Raw genomic sequence first — 21,085 nt, 5'->3', positions numbered from 1 at the left:
GCTGCCCCACAGAAGTTTCTTTTTGCAAGATGACCCATCCAGCCCAGCCCTGTGCCCTGGCAGAGCACACCGGAACACGCTGCCAAGGGAACAAGCAGAGGTGGGCAGGGTATGCCTCCAGGGGTGCCCAGTGCCAAATCCCCCGCCCCACCCCAGTCACCCGACCCCTGCCCCCCTCACCCACGCAGGACGTCCCCGTGCCCTCTGCGCGGTACCCTCGTCCACACTGGCAGCGGAAGGAGCCCTCTGTGTTGATGCAGCGCCCTTGAGGCCCGCAGGGCGTTCCCGCGGCGCACTCGTCCATGTCTGGAAAGGGGCAGACGGGGAGAGTCAGGGGCCCCGTGGGGCTGAGCCCAACCCCAAAGCCCCCCCCCAAGCAAGGCGCCTCCCCTCTCCGCCTCTCACCCAGGCACTGGTTTTCCGTCAGGCTGGCACGGAATCCTGCAGGGCAGAGGCAGCGGTACCCGCCGGGCACGTTCTCGCAGCGCCCAGACCCACAGGGCGGGGGGTTCTGCTGGCATTCATCCACATCTGGTTGGGGGGGGGGAGAGACAAGAGAGACAGACCAGAAATTCACCATGACCAATTTTTTCTTCTTATCCTCCCAGTCCCTTCCTTATTCTCTCAACCCCCCTGCGAGGTAGGCCAAGTTGAGCAGCAGCGACTGGCCAGAGACCCCCCACAGCCGGCTTTGTGGCCAAGCGGGAGAATTTGAACCCCGGTCTCCCAGGTCCCGAGCCAACGCTCAAACCGCTGCCTGCGCTGCACCAAACATCTCCAGATTTGCGTTTCGAAATCAAGAGCTCTGCGCATGGTCAGGCGTGCTCTCATCTTGCCATCCCCCTGCCCAGCCCTAGAAGTGGGGGGGGGGACGTGGACCCCAAGGCAGCAGCAGTGTCTCCACTCTCTCCTTGGCCCTCTTACCTACGCACTGGGTGCCCAGTGGGTGGGGCTGGTAGCCGATGGGGCAGCTGCAGCGGTAGCCCCCAGGGACGTTTTCACAGCGGCCGGGTTGGCAGATGGTGGGGGTCTCCCGGCACTCGTCCACGTCTGCAAAAGAACAGCAATGGAGGTCTGGGGGGCTTCTCTGCCCCCGACGCTCCCTCCCTCCCCAGGGACTGGGGGCCAGGGTGGTCTGGAAGTCCCCCCCCCAATGGACAGATGGAGAGGGGGATGGCTGGCTGGGATCAGGGTGGATAAAAATCAATGATTTATTTTTATTTAAAAAATCAGATTTTTTAATTTAAATTGGATCTTTTTTTATTTAAATCAGATTTTTAAAAATTTAAATCAGATATTTTGGAGGAATAATCTTTCTAAAGATTTTCTATTTAAATGACATTATAATCCAAAGACTATTCATCCGGAAATAAGGATTTGTTTTAAGTTTTTCATGTGTGCTAAAATTCAGTCTTAATTTGTTGGTTTTTTAAAAAAAATCTGTTTAACCACATCGGTTAACAAACATGGATACATATGCTATAATGTTATTGTTTTATGTTTTATTTAATGTTATTTAAATAAATGGTTGAAATGGTTATTAAGGAAATGATTATTTATCTCCTTCCAATCAAGTACAGCAGAAAAGTTGTCCAAATATAAACAGTTAACTTATGAAACCTCACCAGAATTTCATAATTACCTGTCTAGGTATTTCTAATAGTTTAACCAAATCAGGAATTGCTGATATAACTGTAAAAACTACTCTGAAAATTTATGATTCCAAAAAGGAAACCTTCCACTGGTTGTAAATATTAAGATGATACCAGCAAGAACGAGTCTTTCTGTATAAAAAAATATGATTTCAATCAAGCCTTACTGACTAGTGATTCAAATTGTGATTTAAATCAAATCCACCCTGGCTGGGACCCCCGACTTGCTCTGCCGCTGGGTCCCAGGAGGAGGCAGGTTGGAGGAACGTTCTGCAAAAGGGCTCTGTGTCTAGAGTAGTTGCTTGGCATGTAGAAGGCGCCCAGGCCCCTCCCTGGTGGCAGCACCTACAGGGAGGGCTGCCTCTGCTGCTGCCAGCCTGTGTAAGAAACACAGAGGCAGGTGGGCCCAGTGGTCTGAGCCAGGGCAAGGCAGTTTCCCCCGGGAGGTGGTCTTTGGGGGCCGAGAGTGTGGACCCCAACCTGGCTGCCGCGGGAAGGGGGCAAGGGGGCGCCCTCTCTCACCCAAGCATTCGGTGCCCGTGGGGCCGGGCTGGAAGCCGGAGGGGCAGCTGCACTGGTAGGAGCCGGGCGTGTTCTGGCAGCGTCCGCGGGCGCAGGGCGGGGGGCTCTGGGAGCATTCGTCAACGTCTGGGGGGAGAGAAAGGGGTCACATTCAACTTTTGGCTTGGGAAAGGCTGCAGGAAACTAATTTGAAATTTTCTTTCTTGTTTCTTTTTAACTTCATTGCAAAACAATTGACATAGAACAACACAGACAGACAAAGACCTTGAGGACAACTAAACATTAACTAACAACACATCGCCTAACATCGCACACTTTTGACTTCCAATTCACCTCATTGTGCTTTCTACATATTCTTAACCTTAATAAATAAATAAATAAATAAATAAATAAATAAATAAATAAATAAAATTATCCCCAGCCAAATCCGGATTCAGAGTGGCTAACAACAGTAAAACGATACAACATTCTAAAATCAATTCATTATAAAATCAGTTCAAATCAGATTAATGGCAACCATTGGGCTAGAGTTCTGTGAGGATTGCCTTGGCCTGTGCCTTGGCCAAAGGCCAGGTGGAACAGCTCTGTCTTGCAGGCCCTGCGGAAAGATGTCAAGTCCCGCAGGGCCCTAGTCCCTTGTGACAGAGCGTTCCACCAGATCGGGGCCACAGCCGAAAAAGCCCTGGCTCTAGTTGAGGCCAGCCTAACCTCTCTGTGGCCTGGGACCTTCAAGATGTTTTTATTTGAAGACCGTAAGTTCCTCTGTGGGGCATACCAGGAGAGGCGGTCCTGTAGGTACGAGGGCCCTAGGCCGTATAGGGCTTTAAAGGTTAAAGCCAGCACCTTAAACCTGATCCTGTACTCCACCGGGAGCCAGTGCAGCTGGTATAGCACCGGATGAATGTGATCTCGCAGCGAAGACCCCGTAAGGAGTCTCACCGCGGCATTCTGCACCCGCTGGAGTTTCTGGGTCAGTCTCAAGGGCAGCCCCACGTAGAGCGAGTTACAATAATCCAGTCTGGAGGTGACCGTCGCGTGGATCACAGTGGCTAGGTCAGGGCGAGAGAGGTAAGGAGCCAACTGCTTAGCTTGGCGGAGATGAAAAAATGCCGCCTTTGTTATAGCTGCAATCTGCGCCTCCATGGAGAGGGAGGTATCGAAGATTACACCCAAACTCTTAACGGACGGTGCTGGCACTAATTGCACCCCCGCAAGAGATGGGAGTTGCCCCCTCAATCCCATATCGCCCCGTCCCAGCCAGAGGACCTCTGTCTTCGAAGGATTTAACTTCAACCGGCTCCCAAATAACCATCCAGCCACAGCTTCCAAACATCTGGTCAGTGTGTCTGGGGCCGAGTCAGGATGGCCATTCATCAACAGATAGAGTTGGGTGTCATTGGCATACTGATGGCAGCCCAGCCCAAAACTCCGGACAAGCTGGGTGAGGGGGCACATAAAGATGTTGAAAAGCATCGGGGAGAGTATCGGGACCCCCAAAAGCTGCCCCCTCCACCTGTCCCCCCCCTCCCTTGCTCGGAGGAGCCTCCGTCTCCCCTCCAGACTCTCCCTTCCTCCCAGTTACCTCTGCATTCGAAGCCAGTGGGGCTGGGAACGTAGCCGGGGGGGCAGGAGCAGCGGAAGGAGCCGGGGGTGTTTTGGCAGCGCCCGTTGGCACACGGCGGGGGGGTCTTGGCACATTCGTCAATGTCTGGGGGAGGAGGAGGAGGAAGAGAGTGTTGCTTTGAGGCTGAGGAGGGGAGCAGTCCATCCCAGCCCCCTCCCTCTTTGCCCCACACCCACCCTGGCACTCGGAGCCGGAGGGGTCCACCTGGTAGCCAGCCCGGCACCTGCAGCTGAAGCTGCCCACCGAGTTCTCGCAGCGCCCGTTGGCACAGGGGCGGGGGCTTCTCCGGCACTCGTCCACGTCTGGAGAGGGGAGGGAGAGAAGAGAGGGGGGTGAGGGGGAAGGAAAGAAGTTGTGCCACTGAGACACCCAGCCCAAACCCCACCCCACATTTCCGCTGCCCCCAATGCCAGATTTACATATAAGCTAAACAAGCTCTAGCTTAGGGCCCCACTCTCTTGGGGGCCCCCCAAAAAATTTAAAGGGAAAAAACCTGGATGTACATTTCCAAAATATAAGATAAAAAAAACAAATCAAATAAAACCTACATCCAGCAAGAGTGTTTTGTGTTGTGTCGGCTCCTAGGTTTTATGTCTTTGGCCCCCAATCATTTTAAGTCAGAACTTAATAATTATTTCACTATTACTATAGTTCTTCTTAATTGTATTTCACCATTAATGTACTTCTTCTTAATTGTATTTCAGTTCAACAATTACTTTGATAAAATACACATTTTGTGATGTGCAAATGGCTTGAGATACCCATGAGGTCCATCAATGACCATCTAGCATATATTCAACACAAAAAACAGCGACCATTTGTTGTGGACAAAGGACAGCTGGACATAGAAAGGGCCCCATTCCCTTCAGGAGCTGAGGGCCTCATCAAACCTCAATCCGGCCCTGGCTGCCCCCCTTGGCCAAAGCCACCTGCAAAAGCTGAGCTCTGCAAAACACTCCAGGAGAGGCTACCTCTGAGCACGTACGGCCTGCATTCCTAAGCTGAGCTTACGGGCCACAGATTTCCCCAAATGCCGCAGTGGTGAGATCCACCTCTGCTGGGGGAGGCAGAAAACGCCTCTGAGTGGGAGTCGCGATGGCTGCTGTGGGGCTCAGGTGGGGCTTGTGGGCCCCTCTGGCACCCAGTTCCTTGGGGCACCTGGCTGGGGAGGCGGGCACCTCTGGCTCGTCTGAGGCCGCCTTCTGATGCCATGCACACCCTCAAAGCTTCCTAAGAACACAAGAGGATCCTGCAGGATCAGGCCCATGGCCTGCCAGCCTCCTGTTCTGGGAAACCTGCAGGATTTGGACTCCAGAGCCCCTCTCCCCTGCTCTGACTTCCGGCAACTGGGATTCAGAAGCATTTCTGCCTGCGACTGTGGAGGAGCCAGCGGAAGCCCTCTCCTCCTCCATGAATTTCAAAGCCATCCAGGTTGGTGGTCCTGTGGATGGGAGTTCCACAGATGAACAATACACTGCGTGAAGAAGTCCTTCCTTTTATGCAACCGAATCTCCCTATGCTCAGCTTCGGAAGCCGAACTCTGGGCAAGCACCTCTGTGTCCCCAAAGGGTTGCCTTCTCCCTGCGCCCCTCAAAGCCTCCTGCTTCTCTTGCCACCCCCACCCCTGCGCCCCTCACCAATGCAGTGGGTGCCCTGGGGACTCAGCCAGAAGCCGCGGTCGCACACACAGGTGTAGCCACCCTGGCGGGGGATGCAGCGCCCGGGACCACACACTTGGGGGCGCCGTTCGCACACGCCCTGCCCAGCGTCTGGTGGGGAGAAATAATAATAATAATAATAATAATAATAATAATAATAATAATAATAATTGTCCCCTGCCCATCTGACTGGGTTGCCCCAGCCACTCAATTATTAAATTTTCTTATTAAATAATATTTAATAAATTATATGTTGTTGTTTAGTCGTTTAGTCGTGTCCGACTCTTCGTGACCCCCTGGACCAGAGCACGCCAGGCCCTCCTGTCTTCCACTGCCTCCCGCAGTTTGATCAAACTCATGCTGGTAGCTTCGAGAACACTGTCCCACCATCTCATCCTCCGTCGTCCCCTTCTCCTTGTGCCCTTCATCTTTCCCAACATCAGGGTCTTTTCCAGGGAGTCTTCTCTTCTCATGAGGTGGCCAAAGTCTTGGAGCCTCAGCTTCAGGATCTGTCCTTCCAGTGAGCACTCAGGGCTGATTTCCTTCAGAATGGAGAGGTTTGATCTTCTTGCAGTCCATGGGGCTCTCAAGAGTCTCCTCCAGCACCAGAATTCAAAAGCATCAATTCTTCGGCGATCAGCCTTCTTTATGGTCCAGCTTTCACTTCCATACATCACTACTGGGAAAACCATAGCTTTTACTATATGGACCTTTGTTGGCAAGGTGATGTCTCTACTTTTTAAGATGCTGTCTAGGTTTGTCATTGCTTTTCTCCCAAGAAGCAGGCGTCTTTTAATTTCGTGGCTGCTGTCACCATCTGCAGTGATCATGGAGCCCAAGAAAGTAAAATCTCTCATGCCTCCATTTCTTCCCCTTCTATTTGCCAGGAGGTGATGGGACCAGTGGCCATGATCTTCGTTTTTTTGATGTTGAGCTTCAGACCATATTTTGCACTCTCCTCTTTCACCCTCAATAAAAGGTTCTTTAATTCCTCCTCACTTTCTGCCATCAAGGTTGTGTCATCTGCATATCTGAGGTTGCTGATATTTCTTCCGGCGATCTTAATTCTGGCTAGGGATTCATCCAGCCCAGCCTTTCGCATGATGAATTCTGCATATAAGTTAAATAAGGAGGGAGACAATATACAGCCTTGTCATACTCCTTTCCCAATTTTGAACCAATCAGTTGTTCCATATCCAGTTCTAACTGTAGCTTCTTGTCCCACATAGAGATTTCTCAGCAGACAGATGAGGTGATCAGGCACTCCCATTTCTTTAAGAACTTGCCATAGTTTGCTGTGGTCGACACAGTCAAAGGCTTTTGCATAGTCAGTGAAGCAGAAGTAGATGTCTTTCTGGAACTCTCTAGCTTTCTCCATAATCCAGCGCATGTTTGCAATTTGGTCTCTGGTTCCTCTGCCCCTTCGAAATCCAGCTTGCACTTCTGGGAGTTCTCGGTCCACATACTGCTTAAGCCTGCCTTGTAGAATTTTAAGCATAACCTTGCTAGCGTGTGAAATTAGTGCAATTGTGCAATAGTTGGAGCATTCTTTGGCACTGCCCTTCTTTGGGATTGGGATGTAGACTGATCTTCTCCAATCTTCTGGCCACTGCTGAGTTTTCCAAACTTGCTGGCATATTGAGTGTAGCACCTTAACAGCATCATCTTTTAAAATTTTAAATAGTTCAGCTGGAATACCATCACTTCCACTGGCCTTGTTATTTGCAGTGCTTTCTAAGGCCCATTTGACTTCACTCTCCAGGATGTCTGGCTCAAGGTCAGCAACCACGCTACCTGGGGTGTACGAGACATCCATATCTTTCTGGTATAGTTCCTCTGTGTATTCTTGCCACCTCTTCTTGATGTCTTCTGCTTCTGTTAGGTCCTTTCCACTTTTGTCCTTTATTATGGTAATCTTTGTACGAAATGTTCCTTTCATATTTCCAATTTTCTTGAACAGATCTCTGTTTTTTCCCATTCTATTGTTTTCCTCTATTTCTTTGCATTGCTCGTTTAAGAAGGCCTTCTTGTCTCTCCTTGCTATTCTTTGGAAATCTGCATTCAATTTCCTGTATCTTTCACTATCTCCCTCGCATTTTGCTTGCCTTCTCTCCCCCGCTATTTGTAAGGCCTCGTTGGACAGCCACTTTGCTTTCTTGCATTTCTTTAATTATATACACACACCTATATATACACACATATATAATTTATTAAATAATAAATATTAAATAATAATATTAAATATTTTTTCCATTTTAACCATCCGATAAAAATCGCATTAAAACATTCCAAATTATAATACAATCAAAAAAGCCAAATATTCAATGCCATATTACATATCTTTTGGGCGACTTCCCATGCTCTGAAGTTCAGGGAGGGGTGATCTAATATCATACTGCATTTCTTCATTAGCCCAGCTTACAGATAATATACAAAAACAATCTTGGAAAGGTAAAATAACCGTGAGACCGGAATAAGGACTAATCTATACTGCCAACCTAGCAGTTTGAAAGCACCCTCGGGTGCAAGTAGATAAATAGGGACCGCTTTCTAGCGGGAAGGTAAACGGCGTTTCCGTGTGCAGCTCTGGCTCGCCAGAGCAGCGATGTCACACTGGCCACGTGACCCGGAAGTGTCTTCGGACAGCGCTGGCCCCTGGCCTCTTGAGTGAGATGGGCGCACAACCCCAGACTCTGGCAAGACTGGCCCGTACGGGCAGGGGTACCTTTACCTTTTTATACTGGTGAGTAATAATGTTTAAATGTGCTGTAAAAATGTGTCACCAGGGGGCGCTGCACAGCAGTCAATGGGAAATTGCATTGAGAGCTAAATCACGTCCTTAAAAACCACTGTAAACATTTGAAATTGTTAGTAGGAGCCTCACACTCGACCGACTGAGCTATCCCAGAGTCTGTTAAACGACGGAGTTCTGGCTCCCACATTGAGGCGCAATGCCCCCCTCCCCCCTGACTTGCCCGCTTTCCTACCTGGCACAGGTGGGTCAGGAGACTGGGTTGGCACACGCCGGGGAGGCTGGCGCTCCGGCAAGGAGGTGGGCGGGGGGCTCCAGCGCACTGCAAGGCGGGGAGAGAGCTGGCGTGAGGAGGGGAGGGGGCAAGGACCCCCCTAATGCCCAGCCCTGCAAGATGAGAGACGGCACCAGCCCACCTCATCCACACTGGCACAGACTCTGCCAGCCTTAGAAAGAAAGAACTGTACAATTGGAAGGGACGCCAAGGGTCCTTGCGGGAGTCGCAGCCGGGGGCTGATGCTGTGCCAGGCAGCAGCGGTAGGACTGCCCCCCCTCTGCCCCCCCCAGTTCCACAAACTGGCCTGCCAAGGCTCCCCTTTCCCCCAAACATCCAGATCAGAGAAGCCACCTCACTCTGCCCCGAGAGGGAGAGGGGCAGAGCAGGAAGGGGGGCTCTGGTCTCCCCCCAGGGAACATACGGACGGCTGGCGCTGTGGTTGTTGCCAGGGCGGGTCTGGCGGCCGGATCCCGACCCCCTTGCTGGCGGCCGACGGGCACCCGGGGCAGGTCCTGGCCGAGGAAGCGGGTGTCGTAACGCAGGTCAGAGGCCGAGTAGTGGTAGCCGGGCCCCGCCGGGCAGATCTCCTTGAACCCATCTGCCAAAGAGAAGGAGATCAGTGTGAAGAGAGGGGTTTAGTTTTGCGGGGGGAACCCTCAGCACCCCCCCCCACTCCACTCTGGAGCCTGACAGCCTGGCCCCACTTAATCCCGGGCTGGGGCTGGTTGCCCTGGGCAAAAGGTCCTCTGCTCTCATGAGCTGAGAGAAAGCTTATAGAATGATGGAATTGGAATGGGAGCCTCAGCGGTCCTCTAGCCCAACCCGCCATCACACAGCATTCTGTTCCAGCCCAGGCAAAGCTGGCTCCCCTTCCAGCCTTTGCTTCTCCCCATCGCCCCCCTCCCTGGGCGCCCTCACCTGAGCCAAAGGGCGGGCATCGCTCGCAGGCGTGGCCCCAGGCCTTGCCCACGCGGCTGCAGCAGCAGATCTGCTTGGTGATGTTGCGCAGGATGGGCAGGGAGCAGCCGCCCTCCCTCAGGACGCGGAAGCAGGGGCCCTTGGCCTCCGAGATCACGTGGTGGGCTGCAGGGGGAGAAGGGGCGTCAAAATCTGCACATATGTGGGGGACGTGCAGTATAGTTAAAGCCTGCTGGGATATGATATACAACAGGGGTCTGCAAACTTTTTCAGCAGGGGGCCGGTCCACTGTCCCTCAGACCTTGTGGGGGGCCGGACTATATTTTTTTGGGGGGGAATATGAACAAATTCCTATGCCCCACAAATAACCCAGAGATGCATTTTACCATATTTTTTGCTCCGTAAGACGCACCTAGTTTTTAGAGGAGGAAAACAAGAAAAAAATATATTCTGAACAAAACAGTGGATGTATTTGTGGTTCATGCTGTGGCCACAGACATGTGAATTGACAGTGAGTTTGGGGAAGCTCAATGCAAAAATCCTGAGGATCCATGTGGATCCGTGCTTTGCAACCACGTTTTTGCGCCATCCCCACAAAACAGTGGATGCAGGTTTTTTTGGTGCAGGCTGTAGCCATGGACATGCTATGTGATCTGAAGGTGAATTTGGCGTGACCCAATGCAAAAATCCTAAGGATCCATGGGCTTTTACCTCCCCATCCCAGGCAGCCTCCTTTATCTCTAGAGTCCCTGATCTCCTTCCCGATCCATTATCGATCAGCAGCTTTGTTTCAACACCTACTTCCCTCTTTCAAAAAAAAAAGAGCATGATCTGCTTTTCTCCCCTGGGCAATTTGGCTCCAGGGACCACGCATTCGCTCCATAAGACGCACAGACACCTCCCCTTACTTTTTAGGAGGAAAAAAGTGTGTCTTATGGAGCGAAAAATACGGTGTGTGTGTGTATCTGCACATCTGTGGTGTGGGTGTGGCACTGTGCCCAGTTCTGATCTCCTCCTCTCAAAAAGGAGATGGAGATGGCAGCGTCAGAGGAGGTTTTCAGAAAAGGGCAGCCAGAATGAGAAGGGGGCGCCTGGACTCCTCTGCAACAAAAGGCTGCAGCGTTTGGGGCTTCTTAGTTTAGAGGAAAAGCGAATGAGAGGTGAGAGCGTAGAACTGTAAAATTATGTCTGGCCTGGAGAAGGTGCAGAGCTTTCCCCGCTCTCTCTCTCAAAACCCTAGAACTGCTGGACATTCAATGAAGCTGGACGTTGGGAGATGCTGTGGGAATTTGCAGGCAAACATAAGAGCTAGTTAGTGCATGAAGGGGTTAAAACCACAGAGTTAGATTCCTAGATTCAGCTAGGCCACGCCCCCTCTTATCCGATGAGGGAGGAAGTGAAGCCTTCTCTTCCTGTTCTCTCTCTCTCTGAGCCATGCAACTGACCAAGGAAGTTCTGTCCAAGCAAGCTCCAACAGCATGTGTCTGAAGCTACCTTTCTGTATTTCCTACCCAAGAGTATTCCGTCTGTGTTTTCCTTGCTGCTGCCTGGATAAATGCATGAATCTGACCTTTGGAACATTTTGTAAGTAAAGCATTTTAAACTTGGCCGGACTTGGTGGGCCATTGGCCGGATCCAGCAGGCTCTGCTCATGCAACCAGGAACAGAAGGCGGGCTTGGAGGCCTGCCACCCCCCCACCTCCACCCCCAAGCGCCCCACGCCGGTGCCAGGGGTGCCCGACTTACAAATGCAGCTGCTTCGAGACGAGTCGAGAATGTACCCCTCATGGCAGACGCAGGCAAAGCTGCCGCGGGTGTTGGTGCAGTCGCCGTTGTGGCAGAAGCTGCCCTCTGCGCATTCGTCCACATCTGGCCATGGGGGGGGGAGAGAAAGAGGGTGTCAGAAAAGGCCGGGGAGAGAGATCCAGGCCCGTCGTGGCAGGATGGGTGGGCAGCAAAGGCCCCTCCTGGGAAGATGCCAGGGGGTAGACTTTGTGGGGGCTCTGCCTTGGCCCCTAGAAGGATCCAGGGGTGGAAAAGCCCCCCCCACAAACCAAGGGGTCCTCAACCAGCCCAGCCCCACTCACCAATGCAGGATCCGTTCTGCCGGCGGAAGCCTTTGGGGCAGGCCACTTCGTTCCTCCCCACGGGGCTGGCGTCCCCTTTGAAGAGAGAGAAGGCGGTTGGAGGAGCCCTTTGCTATATCCATGCCCCCCCCCACAAGACCCCCCCACCATTGACACTTCCAGGGTTGCACCAAAAGCCACATTAAAGTCCCCCCCCCAGCCACTACCCCTTCTTCGGGGAGGGTGGGGGCCCAGTCGGCAACCTTACCCACATCGCCGTTGGCGCAAGGCAGGCACTCGTGGACCCCCCAGGCCAGGCCGGCCCCCCGGCAGCAGATCTCTCGAGTGCGCAAGCCGGGCAGGGGGGCACTGCACTGAAAGAGGAGGGAGAGAGTCAATTGGGGGGGTCCTAACCCAGGAACAGCCCCCCCCAGCATCGCCCAGACCTTGGCTGTTCCAGAGAAGCCCTAAAAGCCCAGCTTTAGGATAAGGCATGCTTTGGTCCATGATAATCCCTCCATAGGCAGCCCCCCCCCCAGAGCAGAGGGGCTCCCTCCCCCACAAAGCCACAGCGACCCCCAGGGTGTACACAGTCCCTCTGCTCACAAGCGTGCAAAACCTTCGCGCATAGGAGCCCGTGTGGCGTCGTGGTGAGAATGTCAGACTAGGAGAGACCTGGGTTCGAATCTCCCCACGGCTTGGGTGAGCTTGGGGTCATTTTCCCTCTCAGCCTAACCTCTCTCACAGGGTTTTTGTGGGGAATACATGGGGAGGGAGGACCATGAATTTGAGCTCCTTGGTGAGGAAAAAGGCAGGCTGTGAAAATGCAATAAGATAGTCCCCATCCTTTTCCCTTGCTTGTTCAAGCCCTAAAGGGGGGGGGGGGTCACCAAGTGCACCCCTTCCTTGACAGAAGACAAGAGGGGTCCCATCTTCCTCTCCAGGACAGAACCAAAGAAAATCCTTATTAACGGCACCACAGAGTTAAACTGTGTTTCTGGAATCGGCATAGAGAAGACGACTACGATCTCCCTCTCTCTTTCTGCCTCTCGGTCTCGTCTTTCTTTCTTCTTTCGTTCTTCTTTCTGTGCCCCTCAGACCCCCCCCCCCTCCAGCCAGTCCAGCTGCTGCCATTTCACAATCGCCTCTTTTGGCACAGATGGCGGCCCCCTCCCTCCCGACACAATCATCTGCGAGCCGCTCTTGGCCTCCGGTCAACCCAAAGTGCTGAAATCCAGCCATTTCACTAAAGAGAAACCCCTACCAGGGCTTGCCGGGCCCCCCAACTTCGCCCTGCTGGGGCCGAGGCCTCCAGGCCCCCCTTGCTTTGCTCCCAGCGGGGAGGGGGGGAGAGAGACCCCCATCAAAAGGGCCCCATAAACTCCTGTTTCTCCTGGCTTTGGAACGGCACCTGCTGCCTCCAGCCAAAGCCGATGAGTCAGCCGGACCCCCTTGCCAAAGAGGCAGCGGGGGGCTCAGCCACTCTCTGCCCCCTCTCCCCCCCCCGGTCTCCACTTCACATGAATTCACAGCTGTGCTTCCCTTCTGGCAGCTCAGAGCTGGACTACAGAACTCCCTCCCACAGGAGACAGCCATGGCCACTAACTTGGATGGCTTTGAAAGCGGATTCTAGACCGGGGGTCAGCAACCTTTTTCAGCCGGGGGCCGACCACCGTCCCTCAGACCATGTGGGGGGCCGGACTAGATTTTGAAGGGAAAAAATGAACAAATTCCTATGCCCCACAAATAACCCAGAGGTGCATTTTAAATAAAAGGACACATTCTACTTATGTAAAAACATGCCGACTCCCGGACCGTCCGGGGGCTGGATTGAGAAGGCGTTGGGGCCGCATCCAGCCCACGGACCTTAGGTTGCTTACACCTGTTCTAGACAAACCCACAGAGGTGGGGGGTGCGACCCACGGCCAGGACAGCTGTGTTCTTCCCCGCTGCCAGGCTCTTCCTACAGAGGCCGATGTTGACCACAGAACCTCCATGCCCAGGGACAGTCTACCTCTGAATGCCAGATAACGGGAGAAAGCCCTCGCACTCAGGTCCCTATGGGGGCTCCCTATGGGGGCATCTGGCTGGCCACTGTCAGAAGAGGAAGGTGGACCAGATGGGCCAATGGCTAGGCTCTCCTTCTGCCAACTTGGGCCCTGGGTTATGGGTGCCCAGTGCGTGCGACACGATGCCACGAACTCACGCACCCAGCGCCCTCAGAACCTGAATTCCGGTGGCACCAGAAGTCCGGTTCCGAGTTGTCACAGTTCTCGCAAGGCCTCCGACCGCATCTCCGAGGTCTTGGTTGGCCTCAGACGTGACTTCCAGGGCTTCACGAGGCGCCGGAGGTCATGTGGGGTCCCTGCGGATTGGGTGCTGAGCAGCCACAACCAAACATTTTTGGGGTGCTCAGACCCCCTATAGTTGATGCCCCTGCTTCTTCCGTTCTTATGGAACCTCCAGGTCCAGAGGCAGTCTATCTGGATCCCTAAGTTCTTTTTTATGCTTTATTGGTTTAGAAAACTGTACAACAGAAATGATCAAGAAAAGTTGTTATCAAAATGAAACTCCTTGGTTGATACTTGTTTTGTATATCATTCTGAAATTCAATTTGACATGACCTGGATTTCTAAGTTCTTGGGGGTATTTGGCCACTGCGAGAACAGAAAGCTGGACTGGGGGGCCACTGGCCTGATTCTGAAGTCTCCTCTTATCTTTTTAACAACGGAGAGCTGCTGGCTTTTTTAAGGAACAGTGGGAGACCCCTAGATTCCCCCCATTTACGGAGGGTTTTCTAAACAGACCCCCTTTTTTTGCCCTAGAGCGCTGAGTTGGAAGTGAGCTGACGGGGGGGGTGTTGGTCCTCTGCATGAGCCACAGCTGCCCCCCCTCCCCTCTCCCCCCATGCCCCCCCCAGTAGTACCTCTCCTCCGCGAAGCTGCCGGAAGCAGTATCCGAACCCAGCCCCCTCTCCATAGCCCCCGCTGGGGGTGTCTCGGGGGCTGCTCTGCGCCAGGACGCTGTAGAGGGCCGGGCGGGAGAGGGGGAGGGCATTGGCGTCCCCCGCTGGCTCCTCGCTCACGCGCTCCACCTGGTGGATGGTGACGGAGGCCTCGGGAGGGTGCTCCACGTGGACGCTGGCCAGGGAGGCCACACCTGGGGGGGGAGAGACGGGTCAGGGGGGGCAGAGAGGGAGGCTGAAGGGGCTTTGAGCCCCGAGAAGAGGGGCCAGAGAGGGATCCCCAAAGACCGGGAAGGCAGGCAAGACCCAAACCAAGGGATTTGGGGAATCGTAGAATTGTGGAGCTGGAAGGGAGCCCTGGGGGTCATCCAGCCCACCCCCCACCAAGTGTTGTGCCCTGTGGCTTGCTGTTGTTTTAGTGACGGGAGTTTAGAAATTACTGTATTTTTCACTCTATAGGGCGCACCGGACTATAGGGCACACCTAGTTTTTAGGGGGGGAAATAAAGGAATTTTTTTTATCCCCCCCCAGCCCCAAAGAGCTCCCGGAGCTTGTGGGGCTGGGGACGGGGGAAGCCCGAGCTTCCCCCGACCCCAGCCCCCAGAACAGCTCCAGGAGAGGCGGTGAGATTGTGCGCAACCTTGCCGCTGTTCCCAGAGCTTGCGGCGGTTGGCGCTGCGCTCCCCGGGCTTCAGGCTGCTATCCGCAAGCCTTCGGAGCGCTCCAACCCCTCTCCCTCTCCAGGCTTCAGCGAAAGCCTGCATTCGCTCCATAGGACGCACACACATTGCCCCTTCATTTTTGGAGGGGAAAAAGTGTGTCCTATAGAGCGAAAAATACGGTACTTATTGTAACTGCTAAGAGTGGATTTCTGTTTCATCTTGAAGTGCTGATATTTAATAGTATTGAGCCTCTTCGACTTGCCGATCAGAAGGTCGGCGGTTCGAATCCCCATGACGGGGTGAGCCTCCATTGCTCGGTCCCTGCTCCTGCCTACCTAGCAGTTCAAAAGCACACCCAAAAGTGCAAGTAGATAAATAGGTACCACTCCGGCGGGAAGGTAAATGGCGTTTCCGTGTGCTGCTCTGGTTCGCCAGAAGCGGCTTAGTCATGCTGGCCACATGACCCAGAAGCTGTGCGCTGGCTCCCTCGGCAAATAAAGTGAGATGAGCGCCGCAACCCCAGAGTTGGCCATGACTGGACCTAAAGGTCAGGGGTCCCTTTACCTTTACTTATATTATTTTAATGAATGCAGAATGTTATTTTATTTGCATATTGTTTATTGCATTATGCATATTATTGATGTCAGCCGCTCTGAAGCCAGCTTGGGCCGGGGAGGGCGGGATATAAATAACATTGATTATGTTATAGCCAGGGAAGCAGGGCCGAGCCCCACCTGCTGCTTCTCCCCCTCCCCTCCCTCCAGCGCCTCTAAGGTAGACTGCTCCTGCCCATGGAGGCTCCCCTGCCAAATTCCTCCTCCTGCTTCATCTGCGCCTCTGAGGCTCCAGCTGCGTCTGGGCGGCTTTGGCTGGGCGGGGAGGAGGAGAGACAACGCGTCCCATTCCTGCCGATATCTCCTCAAATATTTCCAGGCAGGCAGCGTGTCCCTCTGCCTTCCCCCAAAAAGAAGAATTCCAGGCGTCCCTCCAGCAAACATTTATCTCCTCTGTTGCTGGATGTCTGCTCCGTCCCTTCCTGGCTGGCAGAGATCCCTTTTCCAGGAGCCAGCCCCAAAAAGGAGCCCCCCGGCCCCACCCGAAAGGGATCTCCTGCCAGCGCCAAGCGAGGGAGCCTCTTGCCCCCAGTCGTGGGAACCACAAGTCGGTCTCGTGTTTGAATCCTGATTGCCGGTTTCCCTTGGGGGCACCTGGATGGCCACTTTGAGAACGGGAGGCTGGACTGGAGGGCCTGATCCAGCAGCCAGGCACCTTCTGGGGCTCTGATGGAGCCTCCAGGTCCAGGGGCAGTCTACCTCGAATGCTAGGCTCTTTGGGGGTATTTGGCCCCTGTGAGAAGAGGAGGCTGGACTAGATGGGCTCGTCTGGGGTGGGGGTGTCTCTCCTGCCAACTCAAACCAGAATGGTCTTGGCTGTGCTTGACGCAGCATGGCCCTGTGGGCACCCAAGGGTCCTCACAGCACGGGAAGCCACGCAGCGCAGGATCCGGCCTCGCACTCGCACCGGCTTCCCAGCTGCGCGTGTTCCCCCTCCCCAACAACCACACCATTTAACTCCGAGATTCCCAAAGGGGGTGGTGCAACCATGAAGGGATGCAGTGGCGTAGCATGGTCAGGTGGTACCCGGTGCAGAAAATTTATTGTCACCACATTGAAATTATTAAAAGAAGGAAAAATAAGATACTTATGACCTGGGGGAGGGTGCCAAGAGGCAAGGGGACAGCGGTGGGGGGGGGGTTCCTCTCAGACACCTAAAACTCCCTGCTTTTAATTAGATCTTGCCGAAACAGGCAACGAATTGTTACTGCTTAGGATTTCACGGTGTTCTCTCCTCGACGAATCGTGCAACGTGCTCTTCTGAATAACGGCTGGAGAAGCCCAGCCAGATTGGAGGGGGTAGAAATAATAAAAATTATTATTCATTCTTACTATATCGATGCTTTTTGGGGGGTGGGATTAAGAATCGGAGGCGGGCAGGGTGCCCAAAATGACTTAACTGCATCCTGGAACCTCCTGCCCCCTCGGCTCCATCCTGTCTCCCCCCTTCCCTTACTCCTCTTAGAATCCCAGGAGGGGAGAGCTGGAAGGGACCCCCCAAGGCCATCTAGCCCGCCACGCCGCCCCTCTCCCGGCCCCCGTCTTACCGTCCCGCTCCTCGTGGTGGTTGGCGATGGGGAGGGTGTAGGTGGACTTGGCCATGGGCTGGGCCCCCCCCTCGGCCTGGGCGCTGGTCTCGCGGCGGGAGGGCGCCTGCTGTCCGTGGGGCCGAGGGTGGGCTGGGATGTGGCAGAACTTCCCCGTCCAGCTGGGGGGGCAGAGGCACTTGTCCTTCTTGAGGCAGACCCCCCCATTTTGGCAGATGAGGGGGCAGAGGACTGGGGACAGAGAGAGAGAGAGAGATCAGGTCAGCAGCCACACCTGCGGACAGGAATCAGAATCCAGTGGGGTGTTTTCCTTTTTCGCCTAGTTGGAAGAGAGTGTGGCCTAGTGGTTAGCACAGGACCAGGACCTGGTTTGAAATTCTGCCCTCAGTCCTGGGGTGTCCTTGGGGGCCCAGCCGCTGCCTCCCAGCCTGGCCTCCCTCGCAGGGTTGTTGTGGGGGTCAAAGGAGGATGGGGAAAACAGGGCTATAAATGCAATAAAATAAATGCAGCAATAAAATAAATCCCTCCACCTTCCCCATCTCTCTCATCCCTCCTCCTTGAGAGGTCCGGAGGAGGTCAACACGAGAACGGGGCCTTCTCTGCACTGGCTCCCCGTCTGTGGAATGCTCTCCCCAGGGAAGTTACCCTGGCCCCTTCATTGTACACCTTTAGGCACCAGGCAAAAACATTCCTTTTAAGCAGGCCTTTGGCTGAACTTATTGACATCCAACACCCTTTTAGAAGGTGGTTCTTTTTTGGGGGGGGGGGTTATTGTTTTTGGTTTGATTTTATACATTGTGGTCTTGTTTGTGAACTGCCCTGAGACCTCCGGGTATAGGGCGGTGTATAAGTTGAATTAATAAAATAATAATAATAATAATAATAATAATAATCCCGTCTCCCCTTTAGGTGCAGCTGCTTCCCAGGACAGAGGCCCCCCTGGCTCTTTGGACCCCCCCCCCACGTGCACAAAGGCCGACTCTCCGTCCAGGGTGCAGACTCTCCCCTGGGGGAAGAAAAGCCTCTGGGGACACACGACTGTGGGGAGGGGGAAGGAGGAGAGAGGGCAGCTGACGACATTGCACCCGCCCCCCCGGGTCCAGAGGTTGCAGATGCAAAAGAGGAGCTGCTCCGTCCCCCACCCAGGGTCTCCCCCCTCTGGGGGGCGGAGGGTGCCAAGGAAATCATGTTGGGAGTTTAACAAAGGTGCCTTTGCAGTGGTTCCCACCCAACCACAAAATGCTTTCGGGGTAAGAAAATTTTCCGAGGCTTTCTGCAAATAACTGTCTCCTTTTCCTAGCCCCCTCACCCTCCCCAACAGGGAGGTGGCAAAATACCTGGAGGGGGGCTTCCAGGAAGGTTCCATATCCCAGCGGTAGGCACCTCGACATTGACCAACCCCCCCCCAAATAAAAGTCTGTACGTGAGATGCCCCATATTGCCCTGCAGAGACGTAGGAAGGGCAGGTGGTACCCGGTGCAAAAAATTTATTGTCACCCCCCCATTGTTTTTTGTTGTTGTTGTTTTTTTTGGCCTGCAAAAATGGTTTTATGTTATTTCATATTTTCTTACAAAGGAATAATAAACTTTTATCTATATCCAGCCCTCCCCGGCTGAAGTCGGGCTCAGGGCAGCTAACATCAGATACATAACCTTGGTATAAAATCAAACAATAATTAAATCACCTCCTAAAAACATGTCAAAATCAAATCAAAGTCAAATTAGATGGCTTTCCGCAGGTTTAGGGTTGGGAACAGGAAGTGCTCCACTGAATTGAAATTTCAGCCTTCGCGACACAGGAAAACGGCCAAGTAAAGAGCTATTTTCATGGAGGAGGGTCAAGATATTAACTGATATGCATGAAATTTCAGATATAGTTATATAATCCCTAGTGTAGTAAGATAAGACAGTAAGATGGAGCAGGCATTTTTTAAAAGACTTATGAACCGCCCTAGTAGGACACTAATTGTTCCTTGATAATTTGTCACCCCCCTCCATGATGGAACCTGGGGCGCCCCCCCCCCCTTCCTACACACCTGTTGCCTTGAAAAATATTTCCAAAGAGCGCCTTTTAGGGAGGGTTGCAGGTCCATTCCGGAAGCCCCCTTTCCCTAAATTTATAGAATCACCTCTGGGTATCGTGCCTAACAAGGTACCGGGTGAGTTGCACACAATTCATAACTTATCATACCCCAAAAGCAGATCAGTAAATGACGCATTTCTCAGAAGCAATGCTCAGTAAAATATGTGTTGCTGGATTATGCAATCAAGCTCCTTAAGGAAGGCGGCAGCCCTGGTGCTCTTACGGCAACGTGTGCTGTTGAATCGGCCTTGCGCCCGCTTCCAGTCCACCCGCATGACTTCTGGCTGCTAGGTTTAAAGTTTCAGGACCAATGGTACTTTTACCATGCTATGCCCATGGCTGTTCCAATGCATGAGCCCCTTTTCAGACTTTAAGCACATTTCTGGAGTGGGCCATGAAAATAAGGTCAGGATCCCATTACGTCATGCACTATTTGGATGATTATTTGATAGCTGGGCGGCAGGAGAACCTGGGTTTTTAACACTTCCCACCAGCGCCGCTGCCTCTGCCACCAGAAATCCCTTTTATTTATGGCGTGCTAATTTTATGGCCACCTTGCAGGAGGCCACAAATGCTTCCGAGTGGCAGCTGTTGCAAACTGCAGAGGGGAGAGGTTTTTTTGCTCTCAGCTCCGGCTTGTGGACACTGCTCGGCCGCTGTGAGGACAGACTGCCGGACTAGACAGGCCCCCGTTGGCCTCATCCAGCAGCCAGGCTCTTCTGATGGAACCTCCCGCTCCAGAGGCAGTCTATCTAGATTCCTGGGTTCTTAGGGAAATTTGGCCACTTGGAGACGAGGGTGCTTGACTAGGGGGGCCATTGGCCTCATCCAGGACTCTTCTTAGGCTCTTAAAGTGGGATGTAATTAAAAATAAAATAAACAATGACTTTGATCCTAGACACATGCAGCTGGGAAATGGCCCCAGCAGGATGAGATCTCCTTACCCAAAAGGCCCCCACCTGACTGCTTTGATTTGTGCTTTTAAGAACTCGATCATTTAGTGGCAGCACCGAGCCTTTGGAACTCCCTGCCACTTGAGGACTGGACTCTTTTCGGCACCCTAACCCAGATGCTTAGAAAATTGAAGCAACTTTAATCGGCTTTTGTATTTTAAGTTTTGCACATTTTAAAGCAAACCACACTTGATTTTTCTCGTTTGATCTTCTTGCAAACTACTTTGAGGCTTTTAATGTTCTTGTCTTACAGTCAAATGGCGCATAAATTTTACGAAGTAAATAACAAGGACGTTCGCTCCCCGCTGCAGCGCAAGAGAGATTCCTGCATCTCCTTGGGGACCGAGATGCCCCTTTGCCCCCATTCTTGTGCGAGTCTCAGAGGGCAGATTCGCTACACGTGGTACCAGCACAGCGACTCCAGTGTCCCCATCCGGTTGCCAAAACTCAGCCTCATCCCGCAAGTCTTCTGCTCAGCTGCCTTTGGGGGTTTGGGAGCTGTGTGTTTGTGTTAGGAAAAGTCTCTGGCTCCCCCCCCCCCTTGGTGGGGTCTGGGCTGCCAAGTCAGCAAGCAGGAAGTCTCTGCTCTCAGGACACCCCACCTTCCCCTGGAGGGACGGGGTAGGGGGCGTGTGGCCTCCGTCCAGAGCGTGCGGCTTGGCTCGCTTGCCAGAGTCATGGCGAGGTATGTGCTTTTCTAAACACTCGGGGGTGGGACGCATCTGCACAGCAAGATCTGAACTGGGCTGATTTGGGGGGTGGAGAATATTCAGGAAAAGAAGGTTGTCCTTT

The 21,085-nt window shown here is 53.2% G+C and overlaps 1 protein-coding gene across 2 annotated transcripts in view; it reads right to left on the bottom strand.

Moving 5' to 3' along the window:
• Positions 1–21,085, bottom strand: part of LTBP4 (latent transforming growth factor beta binding protein 4) — a gene marked incomplete at its 5' end in the record, with an annotated part of 56,783 nt that overhangs the window by 18,148 nt on the left and 17,550 nt on the right. For both annotated transcript variants that reach the window (XM_079985278.1, XM_079985279.1), the window contains 15 exons: positions 181–306; positions 406–531; positions 925–1,050; positions 2,175–2,300; positions 3,757–3,882; positions 3,975–4,100; positions 5,436–5,567; positions 8,444–8,530; positions 8,907–9,083; positions 9,404–9,568; positions 11,150–11,272; positions 11,491–11,565; positions 11,738–11,843; positions 14,396–14,628; positions 17,258–17,488. In XM_079985278.1, coding sequence (XP_079841404.1) covers positions 181–306; positions 406–531; positions 925–1,050; positions 2,175–2,300; positions 3,757–3,882; positions 3,975–4,100; positions 5,436–5,567; positions 8,444–8,530; positions 8,907–9,083; positions 9,404–9,568; positions 11,150–11,272; positions 11,491–11,565; positions 11,738–11,843; positions 14,396–14,628; positions 17,258–17,488 — 2,085 coding nt within the window. The remainder of the gene's footprint in view (positions 1–180; positions 307–405; positions 532–924; positions 1,051–2,174; positions 2,301–3,756; positions 3,883–3,974; positions 4,101–5,435; positions 5,568–8,443; positions 8,531–8,906; positions 9,084–9,403; positions 9,569–11,149; positions 11,273–11,490; positions 11,566–11,737; positions 11,844–14,395; positions 14,629–17,257; positions 17,489–21,085) is intronic.

The sequence above is a fragment of the Podarcis cretensis genome (assembly GCF_951804945.1).
Source record: "Podarcis cretensis genome assembly, chromosome: 8".
NCBI classification, from domain to species: domain Eukaryota; kingdom Metazoa; phylum Chordata; class Lepidosauria; order Squamata; family Lacertidae; genus Podarcis; species Podarcis cretensis.
This window is presented reverse-complemented; position numbering and strand designations above follow the sequence as displayed.